Source organism: Muscardinus avellanarius, assembly GCF_963383645.1.
Source record: "Muscardinus avellanarius genome assembly, chromosome: 1".
Lineage (NCBI taxonomy): Eukaryota > Metazoa > Chordata > Mammalia > Rodentia > Gliridae > Muscardinus > Muscardinus avellanarius.
In genome coordinates, this window is record NC_137786.1 from 233,464,390 (window position 1) to 233,477,615 (window position 13,226).

The 13,226-nt window shown below is 47.2% G+C and overlaps 1 protein-coding gene across 1 annotated transcript in view; it reads left to right on the forward strand.

Annotated features, from left to right (window-relative positions):
• Positions 1-12,527: 12,527 nt before the first annotated feature.
• Positions 12,528-13,226, forward strand: part of TOP6BL (TOP6B like initiator of meiotic double strand breaks) — a gene marked incomplete at both ends in the record, with an annotated part of 89,064 nt that continues 88,365 nt past the window's right edge. Inside the window, one exon of the mRNA XM_080693503.1 lies at positions 12,528-12,557. Coding sequence (XP_080549629.1) covers positions 12,528-12,557 — 30 coding nt within the window. The remainder of the gene's footprint in view (positions 12,558-13,226) is intronic.

Sequence of the window (13,226 nt, forward strand, 5' to 3'; positions counted from 1 at the left end):
AAACTATTTTTAACTTTGAAACCTAAATGTCATTAAGAACTGGCCTGTTTGGATGATTCTGACCCATCTAGGAACAGGCTGGCACCAACCATGATTCTAAGTACTTTGGATTTTACCAGTCAATAATGAATCACTGTTTTTGTTTGTTTTTGTTTTGTTTTGTGTTTTATGGTAGTACTGGGGATTGAACTCAGGGTCATTCTACCTCTGAGCACACCCCAGCCCTGTTTTATTTTTTATTTTATTTTTGGTGGTACTGGGTGTGGAACCCAGAGGCTTTCTACCTCCGGGCTATACTCCCAGACTTATTTTATACTTTATTTGGAAACAGGGTCTCACTAAGTTGCTAAGAGCCTCACAAAGTAGCTGAGGCTGGCTTCGAACCTGTGCTATCCTCCTGTCTCAGCCTCCCATGAACGGGGATTACAAGCGTGCGTCACCACTCCCGGCTTATTTTTTGTTTTGAAACAGGGTCTCACCAAGTTGTGGAGGGTCTCACTAAGTTGCTGAAACTGGCCCTAAACCTGTGACCCTCCTGTCTCAGCCTCCCAAGTACTAGGATTACAAGCATGTGCCATCATGTTCAGCATTACTTCTTTGTTTAAGAATATCTGCCAGCTGGGTATGGTGGCACACATCTGTGAGAGGCTGAGACAGGAAAATCTCAAGTTTGAAGACAGCCTCAGCAAGTAGTGAGACTCTCAGCAACCTAGGGAGACCTTATTTCAAAATAAAAATATACCTTTTATTTCTTTTTTTAATTTTTTATTCTTTTGGTGGCACTGGGGGTGAAACCCAGAGGCTTTCTACCTCCGGGCTATACTCCCAGACCTATTTTATATTTTATTTGGAAACAGGGTCTCACTAAGTTGCTGAGAGCCTCACTCAGTAGCTGAGGCTGGCTTCGAACCTGTGTGATCCTCCTGTCTCAGCCTCCCAAGTGCGGGGATTACAAGCGTGCGCCACCACACCTGGCTTACCTTTTATTTCAAAATTTAAAAAATACCCCTAAGCTGGGGGTATAGCTTAGAGGTAGAATGCCCCTGGGTTCAAGTCCCAGTACAACAACAACAACAACAACAACAACAACAACAACAACAACACAGCAACAGAAACAGAAACAAAAGAGACCATGCCACTAACCCTGTAAAAACACACATCTTTTTTTTTCTTTTCTTTTTTTGGTGGTACTAGGGATGGAACCCAGAGGCCTTCTACCTCCAGGCTATACTCCCAGGCCTATTTTATATTTTATTTGGAGACAGGGTCTCTTAAACCAGCTGAGGCTGGTTTCGAACCCACATGATCCTCTTGTCTCAGCCTCCCAAGCGTGGGGATTACAAGCGTGCGCCACCATGCCTGGCTCAAAACACACATCTTTTAAAAATAGGTCATCTCATAACCATATGCCTGAAATAAATTTTGGGAGCATCTACTTAATGCTAACAGCTAGAGGGATAGTTTTGGAGTTTCTTAATCAATTGCACTGGAAGCTGAGTATGGTGGCATATGACTGTGAACCCAGTACTTGGGGGATTAAGACAGGAGGATCGCAGGTTCTAGGATCTAGATTTCAACAGCCTAAGTGATTTAGCGAGGCTCCCTGCCATTTAGTGAAACCCTGTCTCAGATTAAAAATAAAGTAGGGCTTGGGGTCTAGCTCAGAGATAGAATGTCTCTGGGTACAATCCTTGGTAACACACACACATACACATACACACACACATGTGCACTAGAAAATGTGAGTTGCTATGAGAAACCTACAGTTCCAGAACCCCCGCCCCCAAACCAAAAGCATAGGTTTTGTGTATATCATTGAAGACATTTAGGTCTTAGCCTAATTTATTTGTGCTGTGGTATATAACAAATAGTTGGTTCAACCATTACTAGCATCTGAAAGTTCCTGGTTGTTAAGACACCAGACTTTAGACTATCTGACCTTGTTTGAACTCTGGCCCATCACTCTCTAATTGTGTGACCTTGGACAAGGTATTTAACTTTTCTAAGCCTGAATTTCCTTATCTGTGAAAAAAAAATAGGGGATAATTTTACAGAAGGAAGTTGTGGCAAGAAATTAAATAATGCGTGTCAGGTACATGGCACCAGATGCCAGATAAGGGCCCAGTTGAATGTTAGCTATTTATCTCATCATTATTTTACATGTTTGGTATGCAGGCAAATCTCACCTTAAGTAAAACATAATGTATAAAAAGCCTGGGTTTGCATGAAATGTTAATGGGGAGATTACTTGCATCACCAAAGGTTTCTTCAGCTTATGAAAGAACTGATAACAGGATACTTTTTTAAACTGTCAACTTCCCAGCATGTCTAAAACGATTTTATTCAAACAAAACTTGATTGAAACAATGTTTTAGGAACACAGCTATTGTACCAAGCACAGGACATCTGTGATACAATCATTCAGGCCAGGTCTGAGCCACTGTGACACATTAACAATAAAAATCCTGAGTGTTCCCCAGGCCCCTTTATAAAGGGATTAGATGGATTCTCTGTGGTTGCAAAGAGTGGATCTGGGACCAATAGATGGAAGATGCAGGGCTGGGGAGATGGGAAGAGATTTTAGCTTGATATAATGGAAAACTCTCTTCTACCAAACCACTGCTGTCCGAAGCTGGAATGGGCTGACTCTGTGGTGGCAAAATTTCTAGCACATAATATTCAAATAAAGGCTAGATTTCAACTTGACGTGATGATTGGCATGACTGCTGTATGAAATAGGGAGGTGAAATAGGTCAGTGTTACCCAACTCTAAAGATACAAAGTGCCAAGATGGTGGCGCACATCTGTAACCCCTGTACTTGGGAGGCTGAGCAAGGAGGATCGCAAGTTTGAGGCCAGCTTCAGCAAGTAGTGAGATTCTCATCAACCTAGCAAGACCATGTTTCCAAATAAGAAATAAAATCAGGCTGGGAATGTAGCTCAGAGGTAGAATGCCTCTGGATTCCATCCCCAGTATCACACACAAAAAGATACATATACTAAATATGCTATGCAAATGAACAGTTCTCTACCTTGGATACTAAAAAGAGTTCAAGGAAGGAGATAGAGGGAGGCTATTCAGGAGGAGGTGTGGGATGAAGGAAAAAAAGGAGAACAAACACTGCTCCTCTGGCTAGGAAATACTGGATTAAATGACCTCTAAGATTTCTTCTAATTTAAAGATTCAAAAACTCTCAAATTGTTTCATAGATATTATTTTAACTATATTCCTAGGAGAATTTTCCTATTTTAGTTGTGGAAAACTAGAACATAACACCTAAAGTAAGTGGTAAAATGGGAAAAGAATATAGACATCCTGACCCCTTTTACACTTTTGATCCCACAGACTCTTTCAACTGGTAGGAATGAAAATTTGTGAAACAAATGGCCTGTAAGTTAGAACCGATGAAAATCAAGTCAACTTAAGAGATCAGTGTGAAATCAGCTCAACTAAGATTCCATAGTACCAGCTTTAAAGACTGTGACAAGAAGCCGGGCGTGGTGGCGCACGCTTGGAATCCCCGCGCTTGGGAGGCTGAGACAGGAGGATCACACGGGTTTGAAGCCAGCCTCAGCTACTTAGTGAGGCTTTCAGCAACTTAGTGAGACCCTGTTTCCAAATAAAATATACAAAAAGATCTGGGAGTATAGCCCGGAGGTAGAAAGCCTCTGGGTTCCACCCCCAGTACCACCACCAAAAAAAAAAAAAAAAAAAAAAAAAAAAAAAAAAAATATATATATATATATATATATATATATATATATATATATATATATATGTTGGGGGTGTAGCCCGGATGTAGAAGCCCCTGGGTTCCATCCCCAGGACCAACCAACCAACCGACAAACAAACAAGCAAGCAAAATAAAGACTGTGACAAGCTGGGTGTGGTAGTACACACTTATAATCCCAGTACTTGGGAGGCTGAGACAGCTACTTAGTAAGGCCCTCTGAAAATCAGTGAGACCCTGTTTCAAAATAAAAAAATTAAAAATAGGAAGCCGGGTGGGGTGGCGCATGTTTGTAATACCAGCATTTGGGAAGCTGAGATAGGAGGATTGCAGTTTGTGGACAGTCTCAGCTACTTAGTGAGGCCCTTTGCAACACAGTAAAATTCTGTTTCAAAATAAAGAATAAAAAATGGGGCTGGGGGTGTAGCCTGGAGGTAGAATGCCCCTGGGGTCCATCCCCAGTACTGTAAAAATATATATATATATATACATGTATATTTTATATATCTATATCTATATATATCTCAGAGGTAGAATGTCCCTGGGTTCAATCCCCAGTACCACAATAAATAAATAAGTAAGTAAATAAATAAATACTACACCACCACCATTCCTGGTAAATACCTCAGAATACTGGTTATCAAAGCCGGGCATGGTGGCGCACGCCTGTAACCCCAGTACTTGGGAGGCTGAGATAGGAAGTTCTCTGTTAGCGGACAGCCTCAGATACTTAGTGAGGCCCTCGGTAACTCAGTGAGACCCTGTTTCAAAATAAAGAATAAAATAGAGGGCTGGGAGGGTAGCTCAGAGGTAGAATGCCTCTGGGTTCCATCCCTAATACCATAAAAAAAAAAAAGGAATACTGGTTATCATGCAAAAACCAATCCAAGAATGAACATGTAGAGCCTCCATTGCTTTCTTGTATTGAACCCAGGGGCACTGTATCTCTGACCCATACCCCAGCCCTAGTTTATTTTTTATATTTATATCTATCTTTTCTCTCTCTTTGTGGTACTGGAAATTGAACCCAGGGGTATTCTCTCTCTGATCTACACCCCCAGCCCTACTTTAATTTTTAAATTTGAAACAAAATAAAGTTCCAGAGGGCCTCGCTAAGTTACTAAGCCTGGTTGTGAACCTCCGATCCTTCCGTCGCAGCCTCCCAAGTATTGGGATACAGGCACGGGCCACCACGCCTGCTGGCTGCCATTCTCTTCTTTCATGAGGTTTTTGGAAGAAGAATCTTTGTCCTCGTTAGACTATTTGTCTTTCAAATAATGTTGATCATCTGGCCTTTGGATCAATACACTTGGCCATGTGTGACCAGATGATACCGCCATTTCCTTCCCAAGGTCTCTAGGCCACCAAGCACACTTCCCTCCCAGTGGACATCAGCTGGCAGGACAAACTGAGCCCCGCTTAAGAGAAAGTAAGGAGGCAAGTATGAGGCAGAACCACCTTGAGATATAGATTTTCTTGGTGATTTAGGCAAAGGAGAATCGGGCATGAACAGGAAAGGAATGAAATCTCCCGGGTTGGTCCAGCACTTGCGACGGGTGGTTGAGAACCCAGAGACTGTGTGAAGGGTGACTCAGTCAGGAAAAGCATGCTTCGTGCTATCACAGTCGGATCTTCTAAGAAGGAGAGCGAGAAAGCCTGGGGAATGGGGGCGAAGAAGAAAACGTCAGTTCTGCAAACCTCGGGAATGTCCTGGCGAGAGCTCTTTCCTTTGCCCACGAGTCCCAGGAAGAGGAAGAATGTCCCATGGACTGGCACAAGAGTGGGCACCACCATGGCCTCTGGTCCCCCCTCCCCAACCACCCTGTGCGAGAGTATCCCGGTCTGACCCCTGAGAGGAAGGTGGTGGAGCGGAGCTGCCCCAGATTCTGTGCTCCAGGTGGAGAAGGCCTCGAGAAGGTGAAGGGATGAACTAATCTGAGCTTCATGGCCCCATTTCCAAGGATGTGATTAGTGGAGAGGCATCTGGGACCTGCTCCATTTTAGGAAACCCGGTTATGGGAGCTGATGGGGGACAGATTTTGCTTGGGATCCGATAGAAGCAGTTAACCCTTTCCTATTGCCTGCATGGGAAACAGCGTCTCTTAATAGTTGCTGGATTCTCCCAGGGGAGAAAGCCCTCAAATGGACATTGTTTTACATCAACCCTGAAGACTTCAAGGACATTTTCCACTTAAGTTTCTAGGGTCACCTTCTTCAGGGCATTTGACTGCTCTGGGGAAGCCTGAGAATAAGATGTGATCTAGGGCCGGGCGTGGTGGCGCACGCTTGTCATCCCAGCATTCGGGAGGCTGAGACCAGAGGATCGCAGTTCATGGACAGTCTCAGCTACTTAGTGAGGCCCTCTGCAACTCAGTGAGACCCTATTTCAAAATAAAAGAATAAAAAATGGGGCAGGAGGTGTAGCTCGGAGGTCAAATGCCCCTGGGTTCCATCCCCAAACCTGCAAAAAAAAAAAAAAAAAAAAAAGAAAGGATCTAGGAAGAGTCTGGGAATGATGTACACGGAGAGGTACATTCAAAAGGAAAGACAGTCCCTAAAATGTCACTGTTCCCTGGCTGCATTGCTATGATGGTGGGGCTCCATTCAAACTTTGGTTTTGGGTCAGAATCAATCTGGAGCTCCTGGGGTGGGGCCTCTTCTGGCCAAGCAGGAGACTTCTGCTGAGAGTAAACAGAATATCTAAAGTGGACAAGAAGCAGTAATTCAACTCCTGAGGTGAGTGGAAGGACAGAACAGAGTGTACCTCAGTCGAAGAACTGGGGAGAACTGATCCCCTAAAGACGCTGCAGTAAGACTGAGGACCAGGGTGGAAAATATACAGAGCCTACTCAAAGGCTTCTTCGTTGATCTGGCTGACTAAGTGAGCTTGACCTTGGGCAGGTCTTTTAATTTCTTTAGGCCTACCATTTTTTCATTTTTTTCTTTTCTTTCTTTACTCCTTTCTTTCTTTTTTTTTTTTGGTGGTTTGGTGGTACTAGTAATTGCCTCTAGGGGCATTCTACTTCTGAGCTATACCCCCAGCCCTATTTTTTATTCTTTGTATTGAAATTGGGTCTCACTAAATTGCTGCAAACCTGCAATCCTCCTGTCTCAACCTTCTAAGTACTGGGACTACAAGTGTGTGCCACCATGCCTGTCTCCACAGTCTCTTCTGACAGCAACATGCTATTGCTCTAAGAATAACATGGAGACACCTGTAATCCCAGTACTTGGGAGGCTAACACAGGAGGATCTCAAGTCCAAGGACAGCCTCAGCAAAGTAATGAGATTCTCAGCAACCTAGAAAGACCTTGTTTCAAGATAAAAAATAAAATGGGCTGGGGGTGTAGCACGGAGGTAGAATGGAGGGTTCAATTCCCAGTAAGCCCCCCATATATACACACAGTATGGAGACCAATAGCATAATAGTTACTAGACCGAAATGGGTTGGGACACACATTGATGGGTGAGAGAACTGGGAGCTGTGGCCCATTTGGCCTCGGTTTGTGAGATATGAGGATATCCGAGTTCATTAGTTCCTCAACTCTTGCATAGAGCGGGTGGCGTCTCAAGGTAACACGAATGCTCCCATACTGCAGGACTCCCAAGTGGCGAGGCAGGGCACATCAAGGCGGGGGTGCACTGGGTAGCTGTGGGGAAATGGAGAAGGGGTTAAGAGATTTTTGTTTCTGATGCTGGCTCTGAAATTTAATTAATTTTTTTGATTTTGTGATATTGGGGATTGAACCCAGGAGCATTCTACCTCCAAGCTACAACTCCAGCCCTGTTTTATTTTTATTTTGAAACAGGGTCTCACCAGGATTGGTGGCACATGCTTGTAATCCTAGTACTTGAGAGGCTGAGACAGGAGAATCACAGGTTCAAGGACAGCCTCAGCTCCTTAGTGAGACCCTGTTTCAAAATAAAGAATAGCTGGGCGTGGTGGCGCACGCTTGTAATCCCTGCACTTGGGAGGCGGAGACAAGAGGATTGCACAGGTTTGAAGCCAGCCTCGCTGGTTTAAGAGACCCTGTTTCAAACCAGGCGTGGTGGCTCACGCTTGTAATCCCAGCATTCCGGAGGCTGAGACCGGAGGATCACAGTTCGCGGACAGCCTCAGCTGAAACCTCTGCAACTCAGTGAGACCCGGTTTCAAAATAAAGAATAAGGCAGAGCGAGGTGGCAAACGCTTGTAATCCCCGCGCTTGGGAGGCAGAGACAGGAGGATCGCGCTGGTTTGGAGCCAGCCTTGCTGGCTTAAGAGGCCTTGTTTCCAAATAAAAATATAAAATAGGTCTGGGAGTGTAGCCCAGAGGTAGAAGGGCTTCCAGGAACCCCAATACCACCACCACCATCAAAAAAAAAAAAAAAGAATAAAAAACAGGGCAGAGGGTGTAGCTCGGAGGTCAAATGCCTCTGGATTCCATCCCCACACCCACAAATAAATAAATAAATAAACCCTGTTTTCAAATAAAAATAAAAAAATAAGTCTGGGAGTATAGCCCAGAGGTAAAAGGGTTTCCAGGAACCCCAGTACCACCACCAAAAAAAAAAAAAAAAAAATAGGCTGGGAGTATAGCTTTGAGGTATAATGTTCCTGGGTTCATTCCCCAGTTCCGCAGTAAATAAATAAATAAGAAAGAAAGGAAGGAAGGAACAAGGTCTCGCTAGGTTGATATGAATCTCACTACTTGCTGAAGCTGCCCTCCAACCTGTGTCAGCCTCCCAAGTACTAGGATTGCAGGCATGGGCCATGCCACCACACCCAGCCGGGCTCTAACATCTACCAACTGAGTGTCATACAACCTCTTCTTGGAATCTCATTTTCATAATGGATATGAGATAACACACTTCCCTTACAGGGGCGTATTACTGAAGATAAATAGGAGAAAGCCAAGCGTGCTTATCAATCAGTGCTCATCAAATGCCAAACCTGCATGAACCTCTCTGGACCAGGAGGGTAAATGTTAAGGAGTCCCGCTGGTGGGCCCTAATGTTGAAGGATTGTTTCTTAACTCCTGCCCATCTCAGGTAGGGAGGATGCTGTGTCCTTGGCTACCTTTGTTAGACCTCCTCTTCCTCCGATGGCACTGGGCATCCCCCTGCGGCTTCAGTCCTGAGGTTTTTTTCCAAGGACAATGGCCCACCCGCCTGAAGGGCTTTGCCTGGCAACTGTTCCTCCGCCTCTGTTCCTGCCGCCATTCCAAGGTGGAGCGTTTCTGTTTTTTTTTTTTTTTTTTTTTTTGGTGGTACTGGGGTGGAACACAGAGGCTTTCTACCTCTGGGCTATACTCCCAGACTTATTTTGTATTTTATTTGGAAACAGGGTCTCACTAAGTTGCTGAGAGCCTCACTCAGTAGCTGAGGCTGGCTTCGAACCCGTGCGATCCTCCTGACTCAGCCTCCCAAGCGCTGGGATTACAAGTGTGTGCCATCATGCCCGGCTTCAATGGGAAATATTTTAAAGAGTCATTCTCAGTACCTTGGTTTCTCACCTATCAAATAGCGAAGAGAATTATTTTACGAGAAAAGTTGTGAGTTTGAGAAATACTTCTTGTCAGAAGTCAGTTGTGGTACTGGGCCTGGTAGCGCATGCCTGGAATCCCAGGACTTGGGAAGCTGAGATGGGAGGCTGAGATAGAAGGATCACAGGTTCTAGGCCAGCCTCAGAAATATATCAAGACCCTGATTCAAAATTAAAATAAGCCGCCGGGCGTGGTGGCGCATGCTTGTAATCCCCGCACTTGGGAGGTGGAGATAGGAGGATCGCGCTGGTTTGGAGCCAGCCATGTTGGCTTAAGAGACCCTGTTTCCAAAAAAAAAAAAAAAAAAGGTCTGGGAGTGTAGCCCGGAGGTAGAAGGGCTTCCAGGAACCCCAGTACCACCAAAAAAAAAAAAAAAAAAAAAAAAAAAAAAAAATTAAAATAAGCCAGGTGACTGATGCATGCCTGTAACTTGGGAGGCTGCAACAGGGAGGATCCCAGATACGAAGCCAGCCTCAGCAACTCAGTGAGGCTCACATCAATTTAGCAAGACCATGTTTCCAAATAAAAATAAAATAGGTCTGGGGGTATATCTCAGAGGTAGAATGCCCATAGGTTCCATCTCTAGCACTACAAAAAAAAAAAAAAAAAAAAAAAAAGCCAGGCATAGTGGCACACACTTATAATCCCAGTACTTGAGAGGCTAAGACAGGAGGATCCCAGGTTTGAGGCCAGCCTCAGCAACTTAGGCCCTCCACAACTTAGTGAGACCCTATTTCAAAATAAAAGAATAAAATAGGGGTGGGTGTGTAGCTTAGAGGTTGACTGCACCTGGGTTCCATCCCCAATACCAAAAACCAAAAACCCAAACAAATAGCTGGATGTGGTGGCACATGCTTGTACTCTCAGGACTTGAGAAGCTGAGACAGGATGATTGCAGGTTCCAGAACCACCTCAGCAAAAAGACTCTCATCAACTTAGTGGGACTCTCTTTCCAAATAAAAATAAAGTAAGGGCTGGGGGTTAGTTAGAAATAGAATGCCCCTGTGTTCAGTCCCCCGTATCAAAATAAATAAGTTTAAAAAATAAAATAGGGCTTGGGGTATAAAATAAAAATAATAGGGCTGGGTGTATAGCTCAGAAGAACGATCACACACACACACACACACACACACACACACACACACACACACAGTAGTGGTCAACAACAATCATTTAATGTTAACTCCTTTCCCCTTGGCAAATCCTCTCCCAAAAGGGGTTGAGAAGAGAGAATGAAGAGGGCAAAAGGGTAAAGAGGACCTCTCCCCCCTTGTTCTCTTACCAAATCTGATAGAGCCAGGCCTGGTGGCACATGCCTATAATCACATACTTGGGAGGCTGACACAGGAAGATGGCAGTTTGTTAGTTTGGCAGTAAGGATTGAACCCAGGGACATTCTACCTCCCAGCTACACCCCAAGCCTATTTTTTTTTTTTTTTTTTTTACTTTGAAACAGAGTCTCACTAGGTTAATGAGAGTCTCACTAGTTGCTGAGGTTGTCCTCAAACTTGCAATCCTCCTGTCTCAGCCTCCCAAGTACTAGAATTACAGACATGCACCACCACGCCTGGCTAGGATGGCAGGTTTGAGGCCAGCCTCAGCAACTTAGCAAAACCCTCAGCAATTTAGTGAGATCTTGTTACAAAATAAAAAATAAAGAGGGCTGGAGTGTAGCTCTGAGGTGGAATGCCTCCGGCGCTTCAATCCCCCAAAACACCGCCCCCAGAACACCAAAACATATCTGATGGTTATGATGAATTTTCAAGAAGTAAAAGCTACCTTTTTCCAACAGGTCTACCTGTGAGCACCTGAGGTGAGGAGGAGGGGCACCAGCGCTGAGCAGAGTAGAGAAGGGTATGATTCAGGTCTCCAAAGATGTGTTCTCTGGAGCAGGACCAGGGCAGGCACTTGGCCAAGTCCGCAGTCTGTTCTATCCAATCCTGGCTTCTAGGAGCTGGCGTGGAAGAATTTTCCCTGAAGGAAAGTAGCCAACACCCTGTCCCACCCTTCTCCTTGGGCAACTCTTGGCCAGGCAGGAATCTCTCCAGCGTTTTGACTGCCCAAGGAACAAGCTCCCAGATCACCCGCAGTTATGGGCTTAAGCCCTTTCCTCGGTGTCCCTCCCGGCACCTGCTGGAGTCCCGCAGCTGGAGCCTGCAGGACTACCCCTTCCTCCCGGCAGGGAGCACTCAGAAAACCCTTTCAGGAGCTGCTTGTCAGAGTTTTGAGAGCAGTCAAACGTGGGGAAGGTGGGGCGGGGGAGGCTTCCGGGTCCCTCCCGGGAGAAGGCCTAGTCCCCTGAATAGGCTGGGGACAGCTTTGGGACAGATGACTAGATAAAATACAGGGCGCCTCGTTTTGAATTTCAGATTGACAAGTAATGTTCTTAGTACTTGTCTCAAATATTGTATGAAACAGACGTATATGAAAAAATATTTATTTTATCTTGCTATTAGGGATCGAATCCAGGGGCACTCTACCTCCGAGCTACACCCTGATAAGTAAAATAAAAAATTAAATGCGAGTAAAATAAAAATAAGTGAGTACGGCGGAGTGTGACCCAACTTAACACACCCCAAGCCCCTTTTATGTTTTCGGTTTGAGACGGAGTCTCCCTAGACTGCTGAGAATCTCGATACGTTGTTGAGGCTGTCCTCAAACTCGAGATCTTCCTGTCTCAGCCTCCCAAGTCCTGGGACGACCACCACGCGCGGCTGTGAAGTTCAGTCCTAGCAGGCCGTCGGGCGTTCCTCTGCTCCAGCTTGGAGCGGGAGGCTGGCCGGAGACAATCCCGCAGGAGGTGAGGCCAGCTGGGGATCCCGCACCTTCTCGGGCCGAGAGAAGGGCCTCGGAAAGCGCCGAGAGCGGTCAAAACGCCTTGAAAAGGGCCAAGGGCCGCGTCTCGGCGGGACCGTGGGAAAGTCTATTCGGGAGGAGCGGCGGCCTGGCCCCGATCCCGCTCGCCTCCAGCGCCGGCCGCGCCGCCAGCCCACCCATCCGCCCACGGCCCGCGCGGCTCGGGCGGCGCCTAGTGCGCAGGCGCGGCGGGCGGGCAGGGCGGGGCCTAGTGCGCAGGCGCGGTGGCCGGGGCCGGGCGGGGCCCAGTGCGCAGGCGCGGCGGGCGGGGCGAGAGCGCGCGCGGGCTGCGGGCGGGAAGGCTCGGGCTCGCGCGGCCGGGCGTGAGCGCCGCGGAGGTCGAACCCGGGTGGAGGAGGACGCGGCTGCCGCGGGCGGGCGCCTGGTGCGCGTCGCTGCCGCTTCCCTCTGCGGAATGGAGGGGACGGCCGTGGCCGTCTGCGAGGTGATGCGGAGAAGGGAGAGGACGCAGAGCAAGACACTTTTTGAGGAAAGGGGCGGTGTGACCGCGCAGTGGTCTGGCGAGGCCTGAGGTGGTGGAGGAGGGGTCGGGGATGCCGAGTGGCGGGGTCGGCCTCCCGCGGCCTGCGGGGCGGCGGGGCTGGGCCCGAGCCCCGCGAGGAGCAGCTGCGCACGTGGGGCGCGCCCCGCACCCCGCTCTCCGGGCCCGGAGGTGGCGGGTCGGTGGCCGCCCTGCTGGGGGGGCGTGGGAAGGGAAGGCATCACTGGGGACCCGGAGCCCGAGTGCCCACACGCCTGGGCCGGACGCAGCTGGATGATGGGCGGCCCCCACGTGGGTGCATTCCATTGCACACTTTGGCAACCATTACCAAATGGGCACCGAACACACACAAACACACACACACGTTTTGAACAGGGTCTTCCCAAGTTGCTGAGGCTGGGGTCCAACCTGTGACCCCTCCTGTTTTAGCTTCTTGAGTTTTCCCCAGTACCCCTACCCTTCGCGCCTTTTTTTTTTTTTTTTTTTTGCGGTACTAGGGATGGGACCCAGGGGCATTCTACCTTCGAGCTACACCCTCAGCCCTATTTTGTTTTCCTTTATTTTGAAACAGGGTCTCATTGAGTTGCAAATGGCCTCACTTAGTAGTTGAGA